The 25,778-nt window shown below is 37.8% G+C and overlaps 1 protein-coding gene across 11 annotated transcripts in view; it reads left to right on the forward strand.

The window, feature by feature from the left end:
- Nucleotides 1–25,778, forward strand: part of CTNND2 (catenin delta 2) — a 631,469-nt gene that overhangs the window by 391,555 nt on the left and 214,136 nt on the right. For all 11 annotated transcript variants that reach the window (XR_008434168.1, XM_053959428.1, XM_053959656.1 and 8 more), the window contains one exon: nt 13,047–13,299. Coding sequence is in view for 10 of the 11 variants with exons in the window: in XM_053959428.1 (XP_053815403.1) it covers nt 13,047–13,299 (253 nt within the window). In the remaining variant the exon portion in view is untranslated. The remainder of the gene's footprint in view (nt 1–13,046; nt 13,300–25,778) is intronic.

A 25,778-nucleotide genomic window follows, 5' to 3' on the forward strand; every position in this document is an offset into this window, starting at 1 on the left:
TCTCTATTCATGACCTAAAGGAGAAGTAGGAGGGAGAAGCCAAATGCCCATTTTTCTTCTGCCCCAGGCAGGAACAGCCCATACAAAATGAATTGTATTCTTCGTTTGGGTTTGGTTTTTTTTTTTGCAGGGAGGGGACATTGATAGTTTTGGTTCTTGGGGGTGTTCAAATGGCTCTGACCTCCTCCTCTTCTCATTTGCTTTGCACAAGTGAAACGGGGCAGTCCAGGCTCTCAGAGCCAGATTCATATGTCATTTTCCCCTGCTCCCTGGGGGCTCTCTCCCTGTGTGAAAGGCCTTACCTCTTCAAACTTCTATCTCACTGACCTGGTAGGCAGAAGTGGAATGGCATTGTGGAATGGCTTCTGGAAAGCTGCACTGGCCACCATCTTCTTACCTCTGTCCTGCCCTCCCTTTGCAGCTGGCACAGTGGAGCAGAGATCTTGCCTTGTCCTGGGAGGGAGTGCTGCTCTGCTGCCAGATGGCCCTGCCTTGCCAGCAAGGGAGCCAGAGGTCTGTGGGAACAGTAATTGCTGAGTAGGTCTAAGGAATTTTTTTAAGAGATTTTTACGGCAAGGATGGAGGAGGGTGTTGCCTGGGCTTCTTAATGCTGCTTTGGAATACCCAAGGGCTTGATTTGCTGCATGTTTTTTATGCTGGTCCAGCTTAGCCTTTCTTTGTTTCTCAACATTTTGTCATATCTCTTACCTCCTTTGTTGTCCCATACAAAAGGAGAATGAGGCTACAAAGGATGCATGAAATGAGCCAAAGTACATAATCTTCACAAAACTGTAAATATTTGTCTTGAAAATATTTATCTTTGAAATTTTTAGAAGTCATTATTTCAATGTGTATTTTTTACATATTGTGAAGCAATTCTCCAATACTCAAAAATTTGACATATGAAAAATTTAGACATCTGAATCCTTTAGAGTGATTTACTCTTCTTTCAAGAACAATTAAGCTACTTTATTGTAGTTGTGTTTTATCACAAACAGATTGTGTTTTTCTGTATGCTTTTACAGATAAACTGTTCTTGAATAATTTTTAAGGTTTTAAACCTTAATCTTTTGACCTTTGAAATTTGTTGGGATTTTTTAATGGTTATGAAATAGTTTAAAAAAGAATGATAGTCATAGAATAGATTGAGTTGCAAGGGGCCTGCAAAGATCCTGTAGTCCAAACCTTCTGCAGTAGGCAGGGACATCTTTGACCAGACCAGGTTTCTCAGAGCCCTGTCCAACCCAACCTTGAATGCCTCCAGGGATGGGGCATCTACCACCTCTCTGGGCAGCCTGGGCATCTACCACCTCTCTGGGCAGCCTGTTCCAGTTGCTCCTTACCACCTTCATTGTAAAAAAAAAACCTTCCTTCTTTCTATCCTCTCTGTTTAACACCATTGCCTCTTGTCCTATTGCAACAACCCTGCTAAAAGGTTCCTCTCCAGCTTTATTTCAGGTCCCCTTCAGGTACCCTTTCAAGTCTCCTCGAAGCTTTCTCTTTTCCAGGCTGAAGAACCCCAACTCTCTCACCCTTCCATCATAGGAGAGCTGTTCCAGCCCTCTGACCATCTCTCCTTTGGACCAGCTCTAACATGTCTATGTCCTTCTTGTGCTGAGCTGGCTGCAGCACTCCAGGTGGGGTCTCACCAGAGCAGTGTAGATGGGGAGAATCCCCTCCCTCACCCTGCTGGCCACGCTGCTTTGAATGCAGCCCAGGATACGTTTGGTTTCTGGGCTGTGAGTGCCCATGGCTGGGTCATGTCCAGCCTCTTACCCCCCCCCAAGTCCTTCTTGTCAGGGCTGCTCTTAATCCCTTTATCCCCCAACCTGTATTGACACCACAGGTTTTCTGTGCCTTGCATTTGATACTCAACATTCAGATGATATCTGAAACAAATACAAGTGGGGTTTTTTTGAACTTTACTTGGAGATATATCTTTTTGATGGTCCCTTAGTAACTTGTTTGTTATTAGCTGTTTCAAATCACTGAAGCAGTCTTATGATTTAAACGTGCTGAAGAAAATTTAGAAAATTAACACAGCATGAAATAAAATGAAACTATGTAAAATGACATTGAGGGACTGCAATTTTAATGCCATGATGAATCACATACAGAGGGCTTAGTTCACAGTTTTCTGCACCTGTAAGGTGTGCAAACATAACTTCAGCTTTGGGAATCAGAAGTTTGATCCTTGCATATCACCAGCGGCAGTTTCCAAAGGGCACTTTATATCCCAGTTAATGGACAGTTATCCTTTCTCAGGTTAAGTATTGCTTTTCAGCAGGGAACTGGAATTTAGTTAACCAAGTGTATCACTTCTAATTCCATAGACTTTGGATTAATGAGTAAAAGGAATCTAAAGGGGCTTAGAGGAGAAAAAAAGTCTTGTATACATGGAGTTAGATATTGTCAGGTTCTTAACAGGGAGCACCAATGAATACATTGGTATAGTAATTAATTTCAGAATGTCATCTAGCTGTTAATGAAAAGTTACCTGTTACATTCTCTTTCCTGTATTACAAATATTTGATTTAAAATAAAAAGGGAACTTTGGTTTCAAATATATATTTTTCTTTATTTGTCTCTGAAATTATCAATTCAGGGGAAAAGGAGGAGCAACAGAAATATCAGCTTTCACTTGCCCCATTTAGATTAAACCCTTTGTCCTTTATGCTGCATCTCAAATCTCTATTTATTTTTTCATTCTTCCTGATCTAAAAGAGTTAGATTATAAATACCAAATACTGCTTCTTTCTGGTTAGGTGGTAACTTTTTTTTCTGGCTGGGGGACAGGTTGTTTTGTTGTGTCACAAGCTGCTGTATGTGGATGTGCTGTGATGGCACAGCTGCAGATTAATTGAGGATCATGCTGATAAATCACACAGCATGGAGTTCTGGCTATAGGACATAATGTTTTCAGAGAAATTAAAAAGAAAAATTATTCTTGCAACTGCATCTCTTTCAGTTTGGTAATGTTGTGATAATAGACCTGTACTCCTAACTGACATCCACTCGATAACATTGTTTTGGGAGAGAGAATTATAGGAAGCAAGCAGGGAACAAATCTTCAGTACAAAGTAAATTGAGCAGAAAATACGTTAGTAATCTGCATAAAGAATAACAAATCACCTCAAAGCAATACAAAGTCATAATCCCATTTCATTTGTCTGATCCAGGTTCACTCATATAGTCTTACTTGTGTTATAGTCTTGCATATATGTTTTTAGGTGATTTTTTTTTCTTCTGTGAGAAAAAAAAAATCTATTTTATTTCCTTCCTATTGAAAATTTGGCAGAGGAATAACAAAATGTACTGTTTTCAACTTGAGCAGTATCCTGTGGACAGGAATGGAGAGGGAGGTGTCTGGAGGTTTAAAATCCTTCAGAATGCCATTTGTAATCTGAAAGCAATATCCCCCCTTATAGTGCAGAAGCATTTCTTGAAATAAAATAGTTGTAGTTTCAAAGTACTGAGCCCATGATTGGGTTCCATTGAGGAACTGCACCCATATGAATACAGTCCAGATTTTACCACTCAGAATAGAAACCTTTTAGAATGGTTAGTATCCATCACCTCTTTCCTGTGTCCTATGAGCAGGATACCTCCAGAGGCTTGTACTTTGTTCCATATATTTTCTAATTCTTCTATCCTCCTTTTTTAATAGAAGAATGACTTGTAACATGTCTGAGCATTTCTCAGGTGCCCCTTGACTTTTGCCACCTGTTGAGGGAGAGCTGTGATTATAAAATTTTGCTCAGGGGAGTACATACTCTGTAAATCTCATCCACTCTGCCACTACTTAGAAAATACAGCGTTTGTGCCAGAAACTGTAGGTGTATTTGTCACCTGTTTACTGTATAGGTGTAGTTTCTGTTTAAAGATTCATCACATTAGATTTTAGTGATGCAGGACATCCATTTTCATTGATATACTTCAGTGTTGCATAGAAATGCAAGGTTGTCATTCATGAAATAAAAATTCAATTCAAACACCTTTTATAAATCTCATTCTTGTAAATCTTTGCTGAACAAAAACACTGCTGTGCCTCAAGTAACTACCCAGTCATGTCTTTAAGATGACTAAACCTTTTGTTAGAAGATCATTCCTTCTGCAGTATTACATTTAAAGGCACTCTTAAAAATCACCAGCCCATTATTTTTTTTACTCAAGCTGTACTCTTTCTCTTTTTTCTTAATATATGACTGGCTACTTTTAGAACCATCCCTTTGTCATAATTTCATCAGTTCACATGTAGTTTTTATGAGTACAAGTATACAAATAGAGTAGTTTTTACTTAAATGTGTTCAACAACTTTTAAACTATCATTTGCAGAAGTTAGGTTAATGTTTAAGGTGAACATACCATGTGGTCTGGCACTGGAGCACCAATGTGACTACCTTAATAACAAAACAACTGCCTATTCCAGAATGGAAACTACTAATTAAAATAGCTGAAGTTTATTAGGGTGTTCTAAGAAATACCATTTAGTGGCCACTTTACTACTTAGGATTATAGTGCCCTTTATAAGGAAAAGTCAAAAGCTGAAGGAGATGTCCATGTGCTTGATGGCTGTAGCATGATGCAGTGCAGTCTGTTAATCTGTTATTGTCTCATACTATTTATATATAATTTTATATATTAACTGTGACTTTTGTCCATGTGTTCAGCTTTATGCTGGCCAGATGGACAGGAAACTTCAGAAATTTCAAGAGAAGGTTGATTTAGGAGTGAAAGCAGAGATTTAGTTGCAGTAGGCTCATTTATGTGCAGCAGTGTGGTCTGTGTGGATTTGCTGTGATTGGGTCATTTTGTCCCACGCATGGAATGTGAAATCATGTATTACTGCAAAGAGGAGGAAAGTGATATATATGTCTCCTATATTGTGTCATTGCTCAGGGTTGAATTTTATCTCTAGTGAGGAAATTCCCATGATGAATTTTAGTATGTCAAATTCTGGAAGGGCAGTTGCTGATTTCGCTGTTCAAATGCTCATGTAACAAATGAATTAAACTGCATGTTCTTCCTAAACTGAGGGATGCAGCTCAGAGAGAGAGAAGACACAATCTGAGAAAAGATTTTGGCAATAACGTCTTCAGCAGCCAAAGTTGGCATCTGATTATCACATTGTGTGTACGCACCATTTTTTACTTGCAGAGCAGCATCACTAAAACATGGTAGAAGCTGAGCCTCAGAATGAAAGTTGCATATATTAGTGAGATTAAAATCTGGCAGATTTAAAATGCAGTCAGTTCCTGGAGGTAGAAAGGAGTGTTATATTTCTTAATATTGACAACTTGAAAAATGAGGCTTCTCCTCTGTTTGGCTGTAAACAAGGAAGAAAGTCATTCCAGTCTTGAGTTGGAAATCTGAAATAATTGAAAATATATAGTTGAAATTCTAATATCTGCATAAAACCCTGGTGTCCACTTGGACTAGGTGGATTTTAAAATTATGCTTTAACTGAATGTGCTTTTGTGATACAGCCTTTAAGATGCAGGCTGTGTTGCTGTGTTGGACACTAGCTCTGGAACCTCATGGTGGTAAATGACTGGAGGGAAGGATATAGAATTGAAGAAGGTTATGGGTGTGGGGATGTGAGATGAGGCATAGCAGCGAAGCCTTTGACAAACCTGGCTGTGGAAGAGCCTGCATTCAGGTTTGGACTTCAGGCTTCACTGAAGACTCATTAAGCACTGTTACAAAATTAGCTTGGGCAGGAACTCACTTATCTCAGCCACTATATCTGTTGAACTGAAATACAATTTTCTAAAATACAAATTCTATCACCATTGCTGCTCACCGAATTACTTCATCTACCTGTTTCTGCATTAACATTTACTTTGAAATACAAAAATCTTTATAGATTACTTCATTCATAAAGTAATTTGCTTCTATTGCCAACCCTGGTGGCACCAGGTGATTTCAAATTGACACAAGCTAATCGCCTAATGAACCCATAAGTAAAAGAATTAGTAGTAAAGAAATGCCGAGTCTAAATTGGTGATGAAGAAAATCATTCCATGATTTTCCATGCTGTGGCATGTGGGTTAGGCAGTGGCAGTTACACAACTTCCCCTGATAGGAAAAAAAATGGAGCTAAGACACAATGTCAGAGTGGGCAAACTGAAGTGGAACAAGATAGACAAAAACCTTCAATTTGACCAGGTAACAGCTGTAATGTAAATAGAGGAATAGCTCAGAAACCAAGGAAGCAGTATTTTCCTTTGCATTATAGAAAAAATATTGGTTTCAAAGCAAAGGAATGTTCAGCCTTACTGTTACAAATAATGTTAGATCTAAAGAGCACTCTTAGAAAATGGAACTGAAAGGACACCTTAGTGCAGTAACAAGTTCAGTTCTTAAGTCTTCAAAGATTGTCAGTTTTTGTATTGAAAGATTCATTGAGCACAATATACAGAGCACAAGTGATGTTTCCTTGGTTTCTCTGAAACAAGGAATTATTCTGCAAAAGAAGATCATGTGTAGATATTGCAGTGGTAAGGAGATGATTGGGTGGAGTGTATACTGACTTTAAATGTGTTTGTGACCTTCATTAGGATTAGTACTTTAGAGCTACCAGCAATGGCAATGAACCTTTTAAATAATTCTGAGAGGCCCTGAGTATTTCCCATAGCAGTAGGAGCATAGCTAAACAGCCACCTGTGGTTTTGAAGATGGGATGGAAAAGTGAGAAAAATATAAATCTCCTGTGATGGTATCTGGTAGACAGGGATGTTGCCTTGATATAAAGGCTTCCTCCTCACCATGTCATGAAAACATCATGATTAAAATATTACTGAATACCCACTTGCAGCAGCTTGTAGACATACTAATTATAAGTAGGTGTGATAGCTAGGTGTAACCAGTACTTGAGGAAATTATGACTAAGATGTTTGTGGGTGGAAAAGAGGCCTTTTTTGCTATGCACCATCCTGTTCTATATCAATTTCTTTAGTTTGCTTGCATTTCCCCTGTACATTGTGCTATGTTCCCTTAAAAGATATACCTTGTGCAGCAGGGAGACTCATTTGCCATGACCAGCTGCTTAAAGAACGGAGGCGAGCATGGGGAAACTGATGGGAGGGAAGGAGGTTGTATTTCCCCTGATTTACACAAAATAGGAGCATCTGGAGAAAGCTGGAGCCCACAGAAAGAATTAGGCAGAACAATCCTGGAAGCCCTGAAGGGCTGATGTGTTTGAAATCAAAGGCTCGCTGGCTGGCTGGTGAAGAGCCCATCTCATGAGATGCAAAGTAAGATTTGCTGAAAAGTCCTTTTCATTTGTCTCTGGCTGAGAATTGAGAGACTGGAATTTTGATTGCAAGAAAAACTAGATAGGACAAAATAAAGAGTGCAGAAAAGTGAGGGAGGAGCAAATGGAAAACAAGGGAAACAGAAAACTGTAGTAGTTTTCACAGTGTTTTTTCTAGTTTGAGTATGAGAAGTCACATAGCAAAGATGTCAACCTCCACAGAACTCCTGTGGTATTGGTATTTGCAGAAGGTCCTAAATATTTTAAATCTAAACTGAAGCCTTGTATCTTGAAATCCTGTAGTGTTTCCCTTTTTTTTTTCCTTGTGTTTTGTTCTCACTTTGCATGTCTGAAGTACAAAATTCCTTGTGTATGTGTGTTTTGAGCAGAGTATATGATAATGCCTTTATCAAATCTTGACAGCATTAGAGGTAGTTGCTAATACCAATTATGGGGAGGGATTTTTCTCCTCTTTCAGTAAATATTTTCAGTTTTCCTCAACCATGTATTTCTCTAAAATTTTATACTTCCCATGTGGAAAAATGTTTCTAAAAATAATATCAAAGCAAATTATTATTAGTCGTATTTATTATTTTTACATGTAATATTATGCATCTTGAACAGTATCAAAATTGACTGTTTGTGCTTGTTCCTTTGGATTGCCAGTTCACTACTAGCTTGATTAAAATCTTATTTTCTTAAACTTCTATGGCAGAAAGGCTGGTACATGCCTTAAAACACTCACTTCAGCATTTTGAGTTTGTATGTCCCAAGACTGATGAGTTTTTTTCATAATTGACAGAGAATGCACTGTGTTATTTTTATAGTATATTAGATGGGGAAAGGATCTGCTTTATAAATCTTCCTATAAATTTGGTACCAACAGAATGCACTGTATTTATATGGTTTATGAACTCATGAAGGGATGGTGGACATACTTTGCACTGAAAAGATATCTCACTGGGATCCAATTTTCAGCTTTCAAGAGAGGGCATAAATCAACTGCAAGTGCAAATCAGTGAAGAAAACAAATAAAGGGAGAAAACAAAGAAAATAATTTTGAAATCTCCATGAAAGAAACTAGGAGGAGGTTAGCACAGGAACTGAATGTCTAATATCAAATAATAAGAGGAAAATTTTACAAGGTAATACCTGCAAATCAAACAGCAGCATCAGTGAGGTAATTTTCAGCAAGCAGGTGTAGCAAGATAATTCTCATTAATGAGTTTATAACTTCTGAAGGTCTGGTCTTTCTTATGTTAACTTGGCAAAATGTCCTCTGGCTTCTAGAAAGTCTGAACTTTTTGGCAGTTCATATATGAACTTGATCTCCCTAAGATACTCGGGTATGGTGCAGTAGTATCCCTGCCTAGAACAAGGCATTCTTGCTTTTTACATTAATGATTTCGAACATCTGCCACAGATGTGAGAAGAACATTCAAATGCTGAAATTCAGCTTCTGAATATCACATTATGAACATATTTAGTGATACACCTAAATTATCAGCATTAATAATAAAAGTTGTGATATCTTTGATAATAATATGTAAAAGCCAAAGAAAATTAGAAAGACTGGCTTTTCTATATGCTGTTTCTGCAATCAAGAGGACTATAATCAGGGCATATATCAGGTTTTCAGAGGGTTTTCATTATATTTAACAGGGGCTTTTCTTTCTCTTGGACAAACATTTGTAAGAACATACTAAATGTCTGTGTGGTACCCCAGATACTCTCTTTGATGGGAATGTGATTTTGGTTGGAGTAGTGAGGGGCTGAGATGATACAGTATCTTTTAGGTATTAATGACATGACAAATTCAAGCAAGATCTTAAATGTTAAGGGAACAAACTGAGATCACTGAGACTGTAGTGCTTGATTTGCACAATGTGAAATGGTCACTTGGCAAATTCTCATTTCAGAAATTCTCAGTTAAACCCTTCTCTCAACCCAAAATTAAAATTCTCCTTTTCAAGGACAGTTCTTACACTGAGGTTTAAAATATTGATAATATATAGAGATTTATTGGCCTACAACTGAGCATGTCATTTTTTGTACTGGGTCTTTGCTGTCTGCAGCACAGAGTGTGTGCTATGGCTCTCCCTCCAGCATGAACCAGCCTCAGCTGGAGGTCATGGACCATGCAAGCCCCTCCTGCATGTCTGGAGTGGGACACTTGGGAGGGGAGATTGGGTGCCAGTCACCCTCTCCTTGTGTCTCTGCAAGGCTACTGTGCTGAGAAGGAACCGTTAGGAGGCCAACCAGTGCAAAAGGAGCAAGCAGAGCTTCAGAAACTTACCTGACATTCAGAATCTACTGAATATCCAGGTAAATTCCTATAAAGTGAGGGGAGCAGTCACTATTGAAAGCAGTGTTTTCATGAATGGTCACTTATGTAAGACACAATACAGCATAAATAAGGTTTTTAGTCCTTCTGCTTATTTGATTTTAATCTTGATCTCCTTGTGAGTTTTGGGACTTTGAAGACCAGAGGAAGGTCTGGTTTTTTGGACACCTTTACCTTCAAGCTTCACAAAACGAGACCTGTTCTTGACAGTGTGATTATGAGTTTTGGTTTTACCTTTATGTAGAGGCAGAATAGGGTCAGCGGTAGACTCAGGGAAACAACATCACTTGACTGTGATTCTGCTTCAACCAGGCCAGGTCTCAGGCTGGTGGGAGAGGGAAAAACAGCTAATTTCTCCAGAAATAGCTGTGTTACAATTACTTTTTGTTCTTCTCTTCCCTTGCTGGGACAAACACCCTATCCTTGTAATCTCACCTAAACTGATTTGGTTCTGGTCAAAGTGTAGCTGGCTTGGATTTGAGAGGACAGTCAAATGCAAAAAAGTTAGAGAAAGGGCTAAGTATCTTCAATTGAAAAACAGGTTAAAAGGTTGCATGACCATCTGCAAATGTACCTGGTATGTGAATGCTTTCTGGTTCAATGCAGGTATGTGTCTGCTGGATGCGCTGTGCTCAGAGATTTACTATGCTGGGTGAGGAAATCGACTTTTAAATCTGTTTCATTAGACATAATCACTCTGTCTTTGCTATTTGAATAGCTAAATAGAGGGGAGATCTCAATAGTTTGCCATAGCCTAAAAGAGCCACAGTTCACTCAGTAGGTTTAACTGCCAAAGGAATTTGTTTAAGCAAGGGAAGTGTATTGGTAGAAGATGACTTTGCTTCAGTTTTACAGATACTTGTTTTGGTAAAAATGTCTGCTAAGGCATAACCCTTTTACAGTCAATGACAGTGGATATAGTCAAATTAGAAGTTTTTCTAATGTGTAGTTGTTTGGGTTTTTTGTTTCTCTTTAATTGATCTGGGTAACACTGTCCAAATAAACACAATTGTGAATACTTAAGTCGTAGATTTGTCTCATTGTCATATTCTGAATATGACATTTCTGTGTTCATTGTGATAAAATTCAAAAGGAAGTGACAGTCTGCTAGGAAGGTAATTTGAGAAATGAATCAGAGTGACTTGATAAGCTTGTAGGTGTTAGGATGACAGCCAGTTTCAGTTTATATAAATACCTATTTTGATAACAAGACAAAGGAGAAAATACAAAGAAAACTTTTCAGATAATTTAAAAACAAACACAATTTTCATTTAACTGTCTTGCAAAGAAGATGAAGGAAATACAGTGGAATATTTTGCAAAGCAATAAACATTACGATGAAGTTCTTGTTTTCAGCAGTATTGGTCTTGTAGAGTTCTTTGCAATTCCCCATACAATTTGTCAAAAGGTAGTAGCATATTCTATGGAATGACAGTGCTTAAGAGTATGCTATCTCATTATACAATTACATCTTCTGTTTTTCACTTGAAAATATTTCTAGTATTTTCTCTAACTTGTTTTATTACTCTTTTTCTCACAAGGTACCTGTTTTTTGTTTTGAACTCTGTATTTTCTGTTAAAATGTGATGTTTGTCTTTCTTTCTAACACTGAATTTAGCATGATTTGTGCATGGGATGTATAAATATTCTGATACTGTTAATGTATTTGAACTGATGCAGCTTTATGAAAAGGTTTGTGAGTCTTAATTACTTATTTCTTAAGAAGGTATATATATATATTTATATATATACACACACACGTAATTAAAACAAAATAATACATATAAAACGTTACTATATATGTGAGTAAATGTGATTGTAGAATCATAGAGTGGTTTGGGTTGGAAGGGACTTTTAGGGTCATCTAGTTTCAGCCTCCTGCAGTGAGCAGGGAACCTTTCAACTAGATCAGGTTGCTCAAACTCCATCCAACCTGACCTTGACCACTTCCAGGGATGGGGTAATAGATAAGTGGGTGATCCCACTTTCTTATGTTTGGAAAGAAGTTATGATATTTGCTATTGTAAAATTAAATACTTTAGAACCATAAGAAAAAAAATTAAAATAAGTAAAAAAAAATTCAATATAAATTCTAAATTTTCAGGTGTTGTAATTTTGACAAGTACAAGGTCATACAAAACCATAGTAATTGTATTTAAAGCTCATTGTATTTCATTTGCTGACACTTTGATATAAAATGCTTAAAATCCCTTTCATGGACCTATAATGCATTAAATATTTACTTTTAAATGTGCATGCCAATGAAAAATGATTGAGAAATCTGTTATAAAAACCTATCTCTTCAGAATGTGGTTTTGTCTGCAGTTTAGCATATGAATTTGACCAGCTAAGAATAGCCCTGGACTTGGGCCACTCCTTTTGGCAAAAGTATTCTTGTTGTCTTGGGACAGGAGGAAATGGCAACCACCATGAGTTCACGTGCCACTTCAAACAGTCCAAATTTTCTTCTGAGTAGAGCCAGCATTTAATTTGTATCTGTCTCCAGGCCAAAGATTGTGTGGGTATTGGTCCTCTTGTCCTTACAGTGATAATCCATTTGCCATTAACTGGACTTTGGTTCAAAAATACTGCATGTTTAATCCAGTGGACTGGATCTCCACTACCAAGTGCTGTAACAGAAAGATAATGGGCTACAAGAGAGATTAATAAGATTTTTGAGTCGCAAAAGCATTAAGCCAGTTTAAAGCTATTGGTTAAGCTGCTCAGAACTGGTAATGCATTAATCATGAGCTGTGGTATATGAGCGCAGCCACTGCTGGCGTGCATAAAGACATCTACATGGTCACCTTGTGCTTAGCTCTTTTTCAGACCGAGTTAGCAATAACACTCTCCTAAGTCTTAAGGTGAATTTCCAGGAGATGGGTTAACAAAGCATATGCAGTGATTCTCAGTAGCAGGTGTCTGGTTTTACCTGTTTTATGGATACCAGGGCTACAAATCTGGGATGGCTGGGTATTTCTTCTGCTGGAGACCCATCTGTCTCAGTTTGGACTCTTGAGCCTGCTTTGATCCTCCTCCTGTTGGTGGATCTGACTGACTTCCACCCCTGTAAGAACTGCAAAAGCCTCACTTAGTGGTGGTTGTGAACCTTAGCTTGAATATTCCCATGCTGCTTCTGCACTTCATTTTGTGTGTTAGTGCAGTTAGAACCCCAGGTGAAAATACCTTTCCAATCTGTTTAATTGGAATTAAGATCTTCTAGTCCGGAACTGGCATGTCATTTAGAAATTTGTTTGATGGTTATTTCCTTCTAAGGTTTGGAAAATGACAATGTTGCTTGTTTCTTTTTGTTTGTTTTTTTTCTCATTCTTTTTGAACCCTCGTTTTATATGTGTGTGTTTTTTTTTTTCCTCTGCCTAGACCTGGTTAACCATTTCTGTGAACAGGTCCTCAATTTTTTACTTTGTCCCTACTTTCCTGTCGTAGCCCCATCTTCCCCTGGTGTCGACTCCGTACCCTTACAGCGCACAGGCAGTCAACACGGCACACAGAACGCAACCGCGACCTTCCAGAGGGCCAGCTATGCGGCCGGCCCAGCCTCCAATTACGCAGACCCCTACCGACAGCTGCAGTATTGTCCTTCTGTTGAATCACCATACAGCAAATCTGGGCCAGCCATCCCACCCGAAGGGACCTTGGCTAGGTCACCTTCCATTGATAGCATTCAGAAAGACCCCAGGTGGGTGAAACCTTCTTCATTGTCTTTTATTTCCTGCTCGCGCTGAGGTTTGTAATTGCAGTTTGCTTTGCGTGTTTCTGCTGTTGGATATAAAAAAAACCACCTGTGGTGGTACATGAAAGACTTTGTTTGCATGACAGCATTGTCCTAATGCATCACCTTGGAAAGCTCTCATGAGCTGTTCTGTGCAATGAAATGATAGGTGTGGTCTTAAATGTGTGTGTGTTTAGCCTGCTTTCAGTAATGCCATTCCTCAAAAGCTTAAGAATAGTAATTTTCTCTGGAAATGGGAAAAGTGGAGTGACTGTTGACTCTGTAGCCATTGTGGATTGAATTTTCAAATTGCTTTTTGAGCAGAAGTTGTTGCAATTCTTGGTTTTGTCTACATGCAATGTTTATAAATGCTGCAGAAAAGGATGTTTCAGTGATGTGCAGTGAGACTGAACAAGGTGAAAGCAACATGTAACCAGGGTTATGTTTCATCCCATGTGTTGTACAGGCTTGCAGTGCCAGTATGTGGTAACAGAATGTATGATTACAGCTTTGTAGAAATGGTTATTGCTGTGCATGCTTTTCAGACATGTAGCACATTTTTTAAGGTTGCTAGTGATCATCCTAGTCTACTTAGGGAAGGTGCAAGGAGGAAACTTTACAACCCAAGCAGGCACAAAGCTTAGAAGAGAGAATTTTGTGGGAAATTATTTTACTTCCATGATAACAGCAACAGAAATGCTAGCTGGAATCCTCAACACATTTTGTGATCCTGTTCAGCTTTGTGAGGGAAAAGGAAGCAATTCTCTTTGGCAACTTGAGTTTAAAGTTGTTGAAAGTGTTAGTTTATATCAACGTTTTTCTTTGGCGTCATGGTGTGATTTATTTATTTGTTTGTTTCTTGTAATGTGTAATTTAATGATAGGAGAGTCCAAAAATTTGCCTGCAACAAAAATGCTGGAGATTTTTAAGTAACAATTTGAAGAAACTTCTTTCCCAAAATTAAAGAAAAATTAATTCATAAAGTGACTCTTTACTTGTTTAGCATTATAGCAGTTCTTCTCTCTCTCCACCCAGTAACAGAACAACAGATAACATTTTACAGCACAGCAGAAACATCACTGCTTTCAGGGTTTCACTTGTTGAAAACACTTCTGTCTTCAACCTTATTTTTTCCCCTCAGCTTTAACTGCAGAAATTTGAAAAAAACTTTGTATTTAATTGGTTCCCTTCTTCCCCCTGTGCCAAACCAAACATTAGTAACAAGAGGGGAAAAGTATTTTTCTGAAGCGGTGGTATTACATTTCTATTCCAGAATATAAGAGGCCATGTAGAAAACAGATCTTTGCTTTGTGTTAAATTGAAAGTTAAAGAACGTTACATTAGGCGTTCACTAGATCAGATGAGAAGTGACTGTAATCTATATGAAATGTTCATAGAATTGTGATGGTATTGAAAATGCTATTCCCTATAAATAGGAAAGACATATTTACAATATCTCTACAGGCCGTAGGCATAATATCTTTTTAAGAAAATGTTATTCCTGTTCAATTCCTTTGCTGTCACTTTGCTACTGTTAATGTATAGGATATATGTTAGTATTTTTCATTTGCTTCTTTTTTGGTTGTTTCTTTGTAGTGCCATTTGTACATTCATGAGTATTGATTTCTGTAGGTAAAACAGGAGTGAGGAGGCATCTATATATAAAATGAACTTTGTAAACCCTTTAGAAGGGATCATTAAATATTATTACTGATCAATGTTCGATGGATTGGAAATATGTACAAAACTTTTGTAAATAGATTTGCATTACTCTTGATTTAATTTATTTGATCTGTGGGCTTTGTGTGGTATATATTAGTATTTCTGCCCTTGCATGTTGGTTTGAATAATTCTGATAAATAAATGTCAGAAACACACTAGATTATGTTAGGCCTTAATCCCCAGAAACCATACCTCACCAAGGCAGACTGACTTGTAAAACTGTCTTTGGCATACAGCAGTTGCTGATCATTCAGCTATTGGAAAGACATTGAACATTTGAAAGGAGTTTGGAGAAAAGTAACAAAAGCAATCAGAATGCTTTTAACATGTTGATTTATATGAATAGATTACAAAAATGCCAATATATTACAAGCGTGGAAGTGATAAAATGAAAGCCTTTCCAGATACTTCAAATATAATATGGAAAGATAGAAATTACTTTGGATAGAATGTGGGAGATACAACCAGGAAAAGGAAAACAACCCAAATGCAATATAGGCTTTCAGTGGCTGTGTTGAGTTGTGCTGTATGCCCCAGAGGGTTACAGTTATATTTTACACAGCAAGAAAAAAGTACACAGGTTCGTCAGCAGCTGCACTTTGTCAACTGAGAAGTCACAAGTGTCCTTACAGAAATATTGCTGCTTTTGTTGGCTGATTGGTTGGAGTGTTTTATGACTGTCACAAATTGTAGAGGGCAATAGTAGGCATCATTTTCAGACACCAAACCTACCTGCCCAGCCGGAAGTAAAAAAAAAATACTCAGTGGTAGAGGAAAATCTGTAAGACAAAAGCACACTATTTGCAGGCTTTTGATTAGTATTTCCTATGTGTCGTTCAGCTCAAGATGAAAAAGTAGCTATCCAGAAGAGATTGCACTCACCCTAATAAGCAATTAGCATTCCTAAAATTGAACATAATATTCTGGAATCTTCAATTCAGACAATTTCTGTCTGGAGGCCCAGAAAAATGGTTGGCAGGCACTGATGTAATTGACTTTTTTTCCCCATTGTTTTCACCATGTAGTTTGTCTTACTGATACTCCTGATTTTAAATACGTGTTCTGAGCTGACATTTGGCAAATGAAATTTTAGCTCAGCCTCTGTTCTGCATCATCCAGCTGTCATAAAATGCAGTTCAGTGTTCATTAACTTAAAGTTTAGGACAAAAACTTTAAAAAATGGGGATTAAGATGTTTACAATCAAGTCTGTGGCAGGGGATAATTTTTAATTTATGCAGGTAGACTGTTAGTTCATAGGAGCTTATAGGCAGGTAGTAAAAACTTTACACATCTATATTGTTGGAGAGTGAGGCTTTGTTGTTTAAAAAGGAAATAAGTCCCACATTACTGTCAGAAATAATACTGAAGTTCTGCATATGAGAAATAGAAAAGTTCATATCATTACAGACTGATTTTTCAGAGCATTCTTTTATGTTTACTCCATTAAAAAAAAGGAAAAGAAATATGCACTAGGGCTGTGATATCAACTGTTTCATACCATAATCTCTTATATGAAGGTGTGGTATAAGGAGGGAAAGAACATAATATTTATTTTATAATTCTTTGGTTTCTTCTGAACTGTGAATGGGAGAAATCTTGAGTATTTTAAAGCGTCAGAAATACATGTTAATGTGATATTTTCCAGCCTGCTTTCATGAAGGAAGATTAATCTGCCTGTTGGCACCAGCAAATTATCTGTGGCTTGTGTATACTTATTATTATTGTTACTATTTTGTTATTATTTTTTTCTTCAGTTTTATTTTGTCTGTTTCTAAATTTTAGGAGAACTGGGGAATCCTAGAAATAGAAATGTTGGGATCCAGTTGTCAGTATGTGTGCCTTCCAGATTTTGTTCCAAATTCTGAATTTGCCAAATGTGTATAAGTTACTTAATTTTTGAAGTTTTAACCTAGTAAGAAACTCTGTACTTGTACCGCTGCAGCTAAGTTACACTTGCTACACAACAGATGCAAAATAGAACATTTTCATATCCTCCATTTAAATACATACCAATAAGGTTTTGTGGTTGCAAAAACCAGTGTTTTTGCTGGTTTATGAACTCAAACTGTGTGGTTTGATATATCCAGTCACTAGGTGTTCTTCATTGTTGTGTGACTTCCCACCTGTTTTTATTTACACAAATACACACAGGTCATCTCCTGCAAAGAAGTTGTGGAATTATGTGGAATACACTCCACCGTGGCTGCCAAAGTGATTTTCAGAGCTCACTGTCCATTTTCATATTGCCTTGAATTATATTGATCTGCACTTAAAACTTCCTGTTATGGCTTTACTTTCCATGTGTTTCAGAACCTTTAGAACTATTTATTCAGAAAAAGTGGCATAATTTGGTGAATGGTAAAAGGTCCATTATTCATTATAGAACAGACTGCAATAATGATTGGGCTCTTGTTTAAAAAGAAAAAAACATTATCATTAGAGAATGATGTTGCAACTTCACAAGGAAAAAAGAAATAAAACCCAGTTATTTTGTAGCAGTTCTCACCTTTAAAACTGTCTGGTTGTAAGTCAGCACAGAGACAAAAGTTTTCCAGGAAATTCATGATTTAACTGTAATACCCTGAAACGTTTCTGGTCAGTTTTGCATTTTCAGAATCAAGTTCTCATTTCATTACCTCTGCTGACCTTAATTTCCTCCTAAGCAGAAAACAGTAGTGCTGTCTATCTTCTAAACTTTTAAATTGGCTTTCTTATCACTTATGAAAGGATATAAATTAGATCAGAACATTTTGTGTGAACTCTTAAGTTTCAAAACTCATCTTTTTTCTCTTTTTTTTTTTTCCCAGAAATATATTTCATTTGCAAAATACAAGGTAGAAACATTCTTTTTCTGTAGGAAAAATGATAGATGTGAAATAAACTCTAGTTTAATTTCTGTGCTCTTGTAAAACTGCTTATGAGATTAGCACACAGAGTTTGGAGCATGGCCTGTTAAATGTTTCTGCAGGAGTCTTCTCCAAATACTTAATCTCACTTCGTTACAAGGATTGTCTTGGTATTAACAGTGTTAGTTTGCTGTAAGTCTGAATAGCAGCCAGGCACTCTGAGGGTCTAAAGAATTAAGAACCTAACAGTATCATCCTGCATGGGTGGGACGTTGCTGGGAACATTTCTAGTAGGTTCTTTGGGAAAGGTTGTCACATTCAGAAAGAAACTTCTGGTGAGATGGAAGGCATTGCTGTGACCGTGGTGAGGCTGGTGACAGCACTGTGCAATACTGCTGTTTTCAAGCCTGAGACATGGCCTGGGATTTTCAGAATCCCAAGGGACTGATGGTGGCATCAGTGGGTTTCTGGCCTAACTCTCTAATGTAAGGTGTAGAAGATTGAAGTTCACATTCCCAGTCTGGATGAAACAGAACAGAGCTTACAGATACTCTTCCTGCTTTTATGTGACACAAGGCATGACAGGCAGCTCTCCTTTCTCTTTAATTGGTCCTTCTTACCCTTACCTGAAATTAAGGGTAAAGGGGAAGGTTTCTCCAGAGGTGGTGGTAGTAGGGTAGCCATGGGAAACACACTTTTAGTGAATTAGAGAATGCTAATTTTGGCAGTGTAGGCTTATCTCCAGAGTAAATGGTTCAACTTTCTAGGTCCTGTGAACACCCTAAGTTTTTGGTTTTTTTTTCTTTTGCATGAGATTTACTCAAGCCGGACCCCTTGTATTGGTAAAACCAGTGGTCTGTGTTTAAGTATTTCTTTCATAGAAAAAGGAAATACCAGGTTTACTTTCCCTACGCAGAAATCTTACAATCTCTCAGGATTTAATCTATACTCCTCCTCAGTGTGAAAAACTGACCCCAGAAGAATAAATTTGAAGAGTCTAAACAGCACAAAAATACACCCAATTCAAGAATAGCAAGTCTGAAGCACATTGCAATTCTTCATACAGATCTCTTCTACATGGAAGGTGGAAATTTTTACTTAGTGCACAAGTTAGTTTTTAAAAAGCATAGCAGCTATGATAAAATAAACAGCAGTCTCTTTTCCTTTCCTGATGAAGATAACTAAGGATCTAGCTTCCTTAAAATAGGTGAGGATGGAATCCATAGACTATCCTACAGTCTGTTAATTTGAGATTTCGAGACCTAGCTGGAAACCTTGTCTGGAAAAGATTTTCCCAGCAAGTATTAAGTTCCAGCTTGAGCTTGGCAAAATAAACAAGCATCTAACTGGCCCTTGCAGGTGTCAGCTTATGGTGAGGTAAAGAATTGATACCCAGAACTTGTAAAACTTACTTTTGTGTGTATTTGAGCACATTGCAGTATGTGCCAACAGTTCCTGTCTTCCCACTGTTTACATTGAGGTGGTTTATATAAATGGCTGGGGAGGTGTTGGGCACAGGTGGAGCCATCTCACAGCACAGCAAATGCAATTCTGTATGTACAGAATTATCCACCTGTATTTGCTATTTTTTCTCACTGGAATTTGCTCTATATTGTTTAGCAACTTTCTTTCTCTAGGATAAATGCTTGGTAGTAAAAAAAAACTCCAACCAAACTGAACCAAAGAAACAGAAAATTAAAAAAAAAATCTATTTAGAACTGTAGTCTACAGAAATGAAATGACTCTGCTTTTAGCTCATGAAGTCCTTACTACCCTCTTTCTCTCCTTTTTGACTGGTACCATTTTAGTGACAGTGCAGAAGGCCACTCAGTAATGTTGCCATCCTGTCTTTCAAGAAATCCAATCCTATCATTAGCAAATCTGCTGTGTTGTGCTCATGGAACATCACACTTTCAGGATATTACAGTAACATGGGCAGTGCTGGTCCATGTAGTTTGATTGATGAGTATGTCCAGGAGAGCTTACAGTTCCTAACCTATGAGCAGAGTAGAAGAGATTATACGTAGTCATTTTATTTGTCAGGTTATTTAGCAGTATGCAGGGTATAATTTTGAGAGAGATTCTACCTTGTCTGTTGTTTTGATCTGCAAGTTTAGCTCTTCCAATCCTCTCCCTCTACCAGAAAGTAATTCCTTTCCATTATGCTGAAGGGAGAGAAGTGGAAGGCTCCTTAGGTACTTGTGACTGAGGCAGGGTGTTCAGGAGGATGCTGGCAGGAGAGCCACATAGTGTGGTAAATGCACTGCTAGTAGCTCAAGGGAGATGAGACTGATGTTTCCTTTTTGAAGTTTTGTTATTTCTAACCTCCCTTCCTCCCCGGTGCTGGTTAGCCACTCGAAGAACAGCAACAAAGCACTTCCCTCTCTTTCTCTCTTCATCTCTTGTATATTTTAATGGCCTCATTCATCCAAGAAGAAACAAGTGGACAGTGTACTTCATACTGTTTATAGCTCATTTCTGGTTTTTGCATGGTACAACTGAGCTTCTAATGGCAAATATACGTTTCAGTGCAGTTTTTGCCTTTGTTTGCCACACGTTTTGCTCAGCATCCTGTGGCTCATTTGCAAACTTTGACAGATGCAAAATCTGTGTGGTTCCTTTCTGTGATGACAGACTCTAAGAGCTAGGAAATGTTGTAAGTGTGTTTTCCAACCAGACATTAAAAACAAGGAGAAGAATCATACTTTCAGGCTTTACTGGGCTCATGTAAGCTGTTATGATTTTCTGGCAAGATAAACCACATAAGAAGCTTCTCAGTAGTAGCTCTTGGACATCTCATCAGCCAAATGGATAATAATGATCTTACTTTTCCAGGGACATTGCGAATAAGTTAAATTTTTAAGGTGCATTATAGTTCAAAGGATAAACTTGCTTTTACTTTCATGGGAAATACAATGGGAGCGAGAAGAGGGAAATAGATGGAGAAGATGAATGGGGGAAAGTTTAAAGAAGTGATATAAGATCAGGATGCATAGTCACGTTTTTTTTTCATGAAAAGAAGAAACTGAAAGTCATCCTCAATTGTGAGATAAATTGCCATGCAGTTATTGTTAATTTCAGAAGCTGGACCTCAGTGTCATATACCATAGATATTTTATAAGCAGGAAACAAGAGCTAACACTGAGAGTGCAGAACGTTCTGCAAGATAGTAACATCAAACATTTGCTAAAAAAATATATCTAGTGTAGAGCAGAGCTAAAATGTTTGAAAGGAAAGAATGGTCAACAACTTTTATTAGTTTCTAGCAGAACTTTTTAGCTTTTATAAATTAAATACTTGACTTTAAGAACTTCAGCTCTGTGTAGATTTAAAATGTTAGACCTATCTCTGCCAGCTAACTCAAGATCACAAAAACTCAGTATATTCTGAGTCAGAAGGGGCCCATAAGGATCATCGAAGTAAAATGGTCCCTGCACAAGACACACCAGAAATCACACTCTGTGCCTGTGAGCATTGTCCAAATGCTTCTTGAACTCTCTTAAGGCTTGGTGCTGTGTCCTGTGGAGGTCCCTGTGGAGCCTGTTCCAGTGCCCAACCCCTGGGTGAGGAACCTTTTCCTGATATCTAAACAAAACCTTCTCTGACACAACTCAGGCCATTCCCTCAGGTCCTGTCCCTGGTCACCACAGAGCAGAGATCAGTGTCTGCCCCTCTTCTTCCTGTCATGAAGAAGTTGAATCTGCAGTGAGGTCTCAGCTCAGCCTCTTCTTCTCCAGGCTGAACAGACCAAGTGACCTCAGCCACTCCTCATATGGCTTCCCCTCAAGGCCCTTCACCATTTTCATAGCCCTCTTTCGGGATCAGAGCCTGATGTGAAGTCCAGACTCCAGCTTTTATTTTTTCTGGTCTCTGGCAGTCTCCACCACCTTCGCTTAGACTGTTCTTTCTCAGCCTACTCCACTGCCCCACTCCAGGAGCTCAATGAACAAGTGAGGTTCACAGATTCACCTCAGTTCTTAGCATTAAGTAAGCAGTTTCCTAGGAAGCAAAAGATACCACTGATCCCATAGAAAACTGCAGCCATTGTTGCCAGGGAAACTCATAGACTCTAAACTTACTGTGAAATATTTGGGTTTTCACTTGTTTGGTTTTGGTTGGTTAGTTTCTTTAAGACACTGCAGCATCAGTGGGACCACTTGCTGCTTAGCTTGCCATTTACCATTAATAATTTGGGGATCATGTTTGTCTTCACTGTTTATGAAGTGGAAGGATCTGGATAGCTGAAGACCTGGAATGAAATGGACAGGTTTTCTTAGCCCAAAGGAGGGCTAAGAGTGACATATCTAGGTTTCCTGAACATGCCAGAGGTGAAAATGTGGAGAAGGAAGGCACATGTGGAGAAAGGAAGAGCTATGTAAAACTCTGTCCCAAGATAAAACAAATAATTTATGTCAGGAAATTACCAAAAGCTACACAGGTTTAAAGAAAGTATTTTAATATAGTTTTTTACTCTTTAGAAATAGTTTGAAGTTAGCTTGATGATCTTTTCATCATGTGAGGACATGATGTATTTATTTCATAGATTTCTTTCTGAAGAGGAGGTTGATTTTTTATTTTATTTTGTTTGATGCTGCATTTTTCTTCCTACCTACCTGAATTTGAGCATCTTGATTGTAAAAACCTGGTTTGAAAGTTTAGGCCTAATAGCTGCAGCTTAAGAGTGGTCACATGTGTGTGTATGTGTGTGTTGGTGAGAGGAATGAGTACGGACAGCACAGGTGTAACAGGTTTCTTAGTAAAAGCAACTCCTGTTAGCCAGGGCTGCATAACATTTCATTGTGACTCTCTCTCGGAATCTATGCTGATCCATCAGCCTCACTTACTCCAGTTGTTGTTGTTAGTGTGAAAAGTGGTCCCTTTTCTTGACCAGGAGATGGCTGCTAGGAGTCTAGGCAAAGGGTGAGCCTGGAGCAACCTAGAGGTGTTTGTTTTTCAGAGGTGTTGGTACTTTCCTGTTAGCTGTGTGATATTGCTGCTGTGCCAGTTCTGGTTCAGAACTTGGAGCTGCGGATCTGAAGCAGGAGTTCCCTGCTTGCAGAGAGCCAGGATATCCAGGCCTGCTCACAACAGGAGATGCTGCCAGTGAAGTTTACTGCAGCTAAAGACACAAAATATTTCAACTGTTTTACTCAGTTGTAATTCATGTCCAACAGTTCACAGAGAAGCAGCCTCTCTTTTTTGGTGAAATGATCTGGTGATTACATACATAGTATGTATTACATTACACCACAGCTAGATTTATGGCCTTAAAATAAAAAGAATTTGTTTTCATCCTGCAAGAAATTGGCCTTTAAGGGCTTACCCTTTTTATGGCTTTTTAGGTTCCTGTATAGTTCTGATTCCATCCAATACCTTTTTATAGAGAAAGCTTGACATTTTTCTGCATGGGAATAGCTGTCAAATGTCTTGGAAAGCTCTGGCTGTACACAAATGGGCACATAGGGGGATCTTTTAGATGTTTTGCTATTAGCTTTTTCAGGAAAAATTGGGAGAAAGGCATTTGATTTCTCCTGTGCCTTTACCTGAGTTTGCCATGGTCGGCATTGCAGAACCTCTGTTTCAGGAAGGTATTTCCTCTCTCATGTATTTAGAAATTCTTTTAAATGCATGAAAACATCTCTGCAAGATGAAATCTTCTTTGTATAGTCTTCTCCGGTGGATGTTTTTTCATTTGTCAGCAGCTACATTTTTTTAAATGAAATTTTATCCTAAACTGTCAAGGTTTTATCTGCAGCTGTGAAGGGATAACAGATCCTGTCAGCCTCTGCTTTTCTGTGGCAGGGCTCCAGCAACCATCTGTTACCTTTCTGCTTCTGCATGATTTACACACCAGAAGCTCCCCTCCTAAATAAGAAACCAAAACAAAATCACAAAAACAAAACCATAGAGAAGTGTTGCACAAAAGCTTTGTTTGAAGTATATAATATTCTATAAATTATTTCAGTAAATGTGGGCGACCAGTTCTTGGGTCTGATAAGAGAGGTTTTAGAACAATTTGGTTATGCTTCACAGGAGGAAGGGGCTGCTTTTTTCACAGGGGGAAATGGCCTGCATGAAATTTTCTCATTCAAAAGTGTGTGTGCATGACTTCCACAAAGAAATTCAGGAGAAATGCACACTGAACACCTCTCCACCTTTTCCTTGCCAGTTATGAGTTTGAACTGATCAGTTTTCAAGTCAGCTAAGTGGAAATACTTTCATTGAGAAGCCTGTTTATCACCTCCTATATGCCTGTAATCATTTCAGTTGTACACATGGGTGCAGTGGAACTGAGCCTAATAGTTCCTAATCCACAGTAGGTTTATTACTAAGCCAGATTTGCCTCATAATAATAATGCAGACAGCTTCTCAGAATAACTTAATAACTGCAGTGTGAATGCAGAAGCCTTATTCCTGTTTCATTTCATACTCATCAACATAAAGCTGTCTGATACTGAGCTTACATCTTCTTTGCTTTTGTTGTTCTAAAATAAAATCAGATTTTGCTTTAGATTTTATTATTTATTAATATTAAACATAACTAAGTTTCATTCTGTTTCAGTGTTCATATTGTGGACTCTTTTTGTTGGTTTTTTTTGGTTTTTTTTTGTTTTTTTTTTTTTTTTTTTGTAGTTAGCACTAAGAATGGGGTAGGAGTCATTAGCTTCTCAACTGTTTTCCAAGAACATGTGATGAGAAACAGTGTACACTTCATTGCTAAAAGGAAAAAAAAAGTGTTTTGGAAGGGTGAAGGGAAGAACTGATGGAGCTGTTTTCCTTCAAAAGAGAGTTTGTTGGGAAAAAATGTATCTCACTAAAATTTATTTCAGAGCAGTCTTTATTTTGCCTCTCTACAATTAAGAATAGAGTGAATGGCAGAGAAATGATAGAGCTGGTAGGTGACAGCTGAGATATGCCAAATAGTGAAGGTAGCCTGTTACACTTGTATTGAGAACTTTGGCATAGCCTGAAGGATAATTAAATGCACAAAGTAGTTTTCATTTTTAAAACATTTTTTAAATGTTTTCAGAAACTTTTTTAAGAAAAGCTATTTATGAGCTCATGTCTCTAACATTTTAAACTTCTTTGGAAAATGCAGTTCTCTGCATGTGGTGTTGATTTAGTTCTTTTCTGTTGCAGGCTTCTTGGGAAGGCTAAACTTACAGTGCTCCCAGTTGTGCTGAATATAAGCAATATAAGCTAAATCCTGCAGTCTTTTCAAAGAGAAAATTTCATTTACTTTGTAACATGACTTTGAATGGAGTAAGTGCAACAGTTCAAAGAAACTTCTATTCTACTTGAATATTGACCATGAGTTTTGATCATCAGTGGTTAAGAGGCAATTTTTTAGTTTCAGATAAAAAAAATAAGAGGATAATAGGATAAAACTATCATGTGACATTTTGTTAGATTACAGTGTAAACTAGTGAGGTTCAGGAATTTGGTGATGATAGTTTGAAGTTCAGTATTTGTTCACAGTACAAGCAGAGTCTGGAATTTTATCAGTATAGTTTTCTCCACTTCATGAATGTTGTATGTGGGGGAGAAGATGTTTAAAAGGCACTATTGTCAAGTTCACTAAATACATGCAATGAGAAATATGTGGAGTAAACATTTTCATCCCATTTCCTTTAAATTGGTCTTGTAGTTTCCCTGTACCTCTCTTATATAAGTAGTTACTACATACTCTTATATGTAGTTTCCCTGTAGCTGTCTTAAAACAGCTGAGTCTCTCAGCAAGTTCACAACAGCTAGAAGCAGTTCAGGGATGGGTTTTTTTTCATACTTTCAGACTAATAAAGCTGCTTGATTTAAACAAGAAAAATAACATTTCTTGGATAATAACTGTCTAATAACTTATCACTCAAATGGCAAGA

The sequence above is a fragment of the Vidua chalybeata genome, chromosome 1 (assembly GCF_026979565.1).
Source record: "Vidua chalybeata isolate OUT-0048 chromosome 1, bVidCha1 merged haplotype, whole genome shotgun sequence".
NCBI classification, from domain to species: domain Eukaryota; kingdom Metazoa; phylum Chordata; class Aves; order Passeriformes; family Viduidae; genus Vidua; species Vidua chalybeata.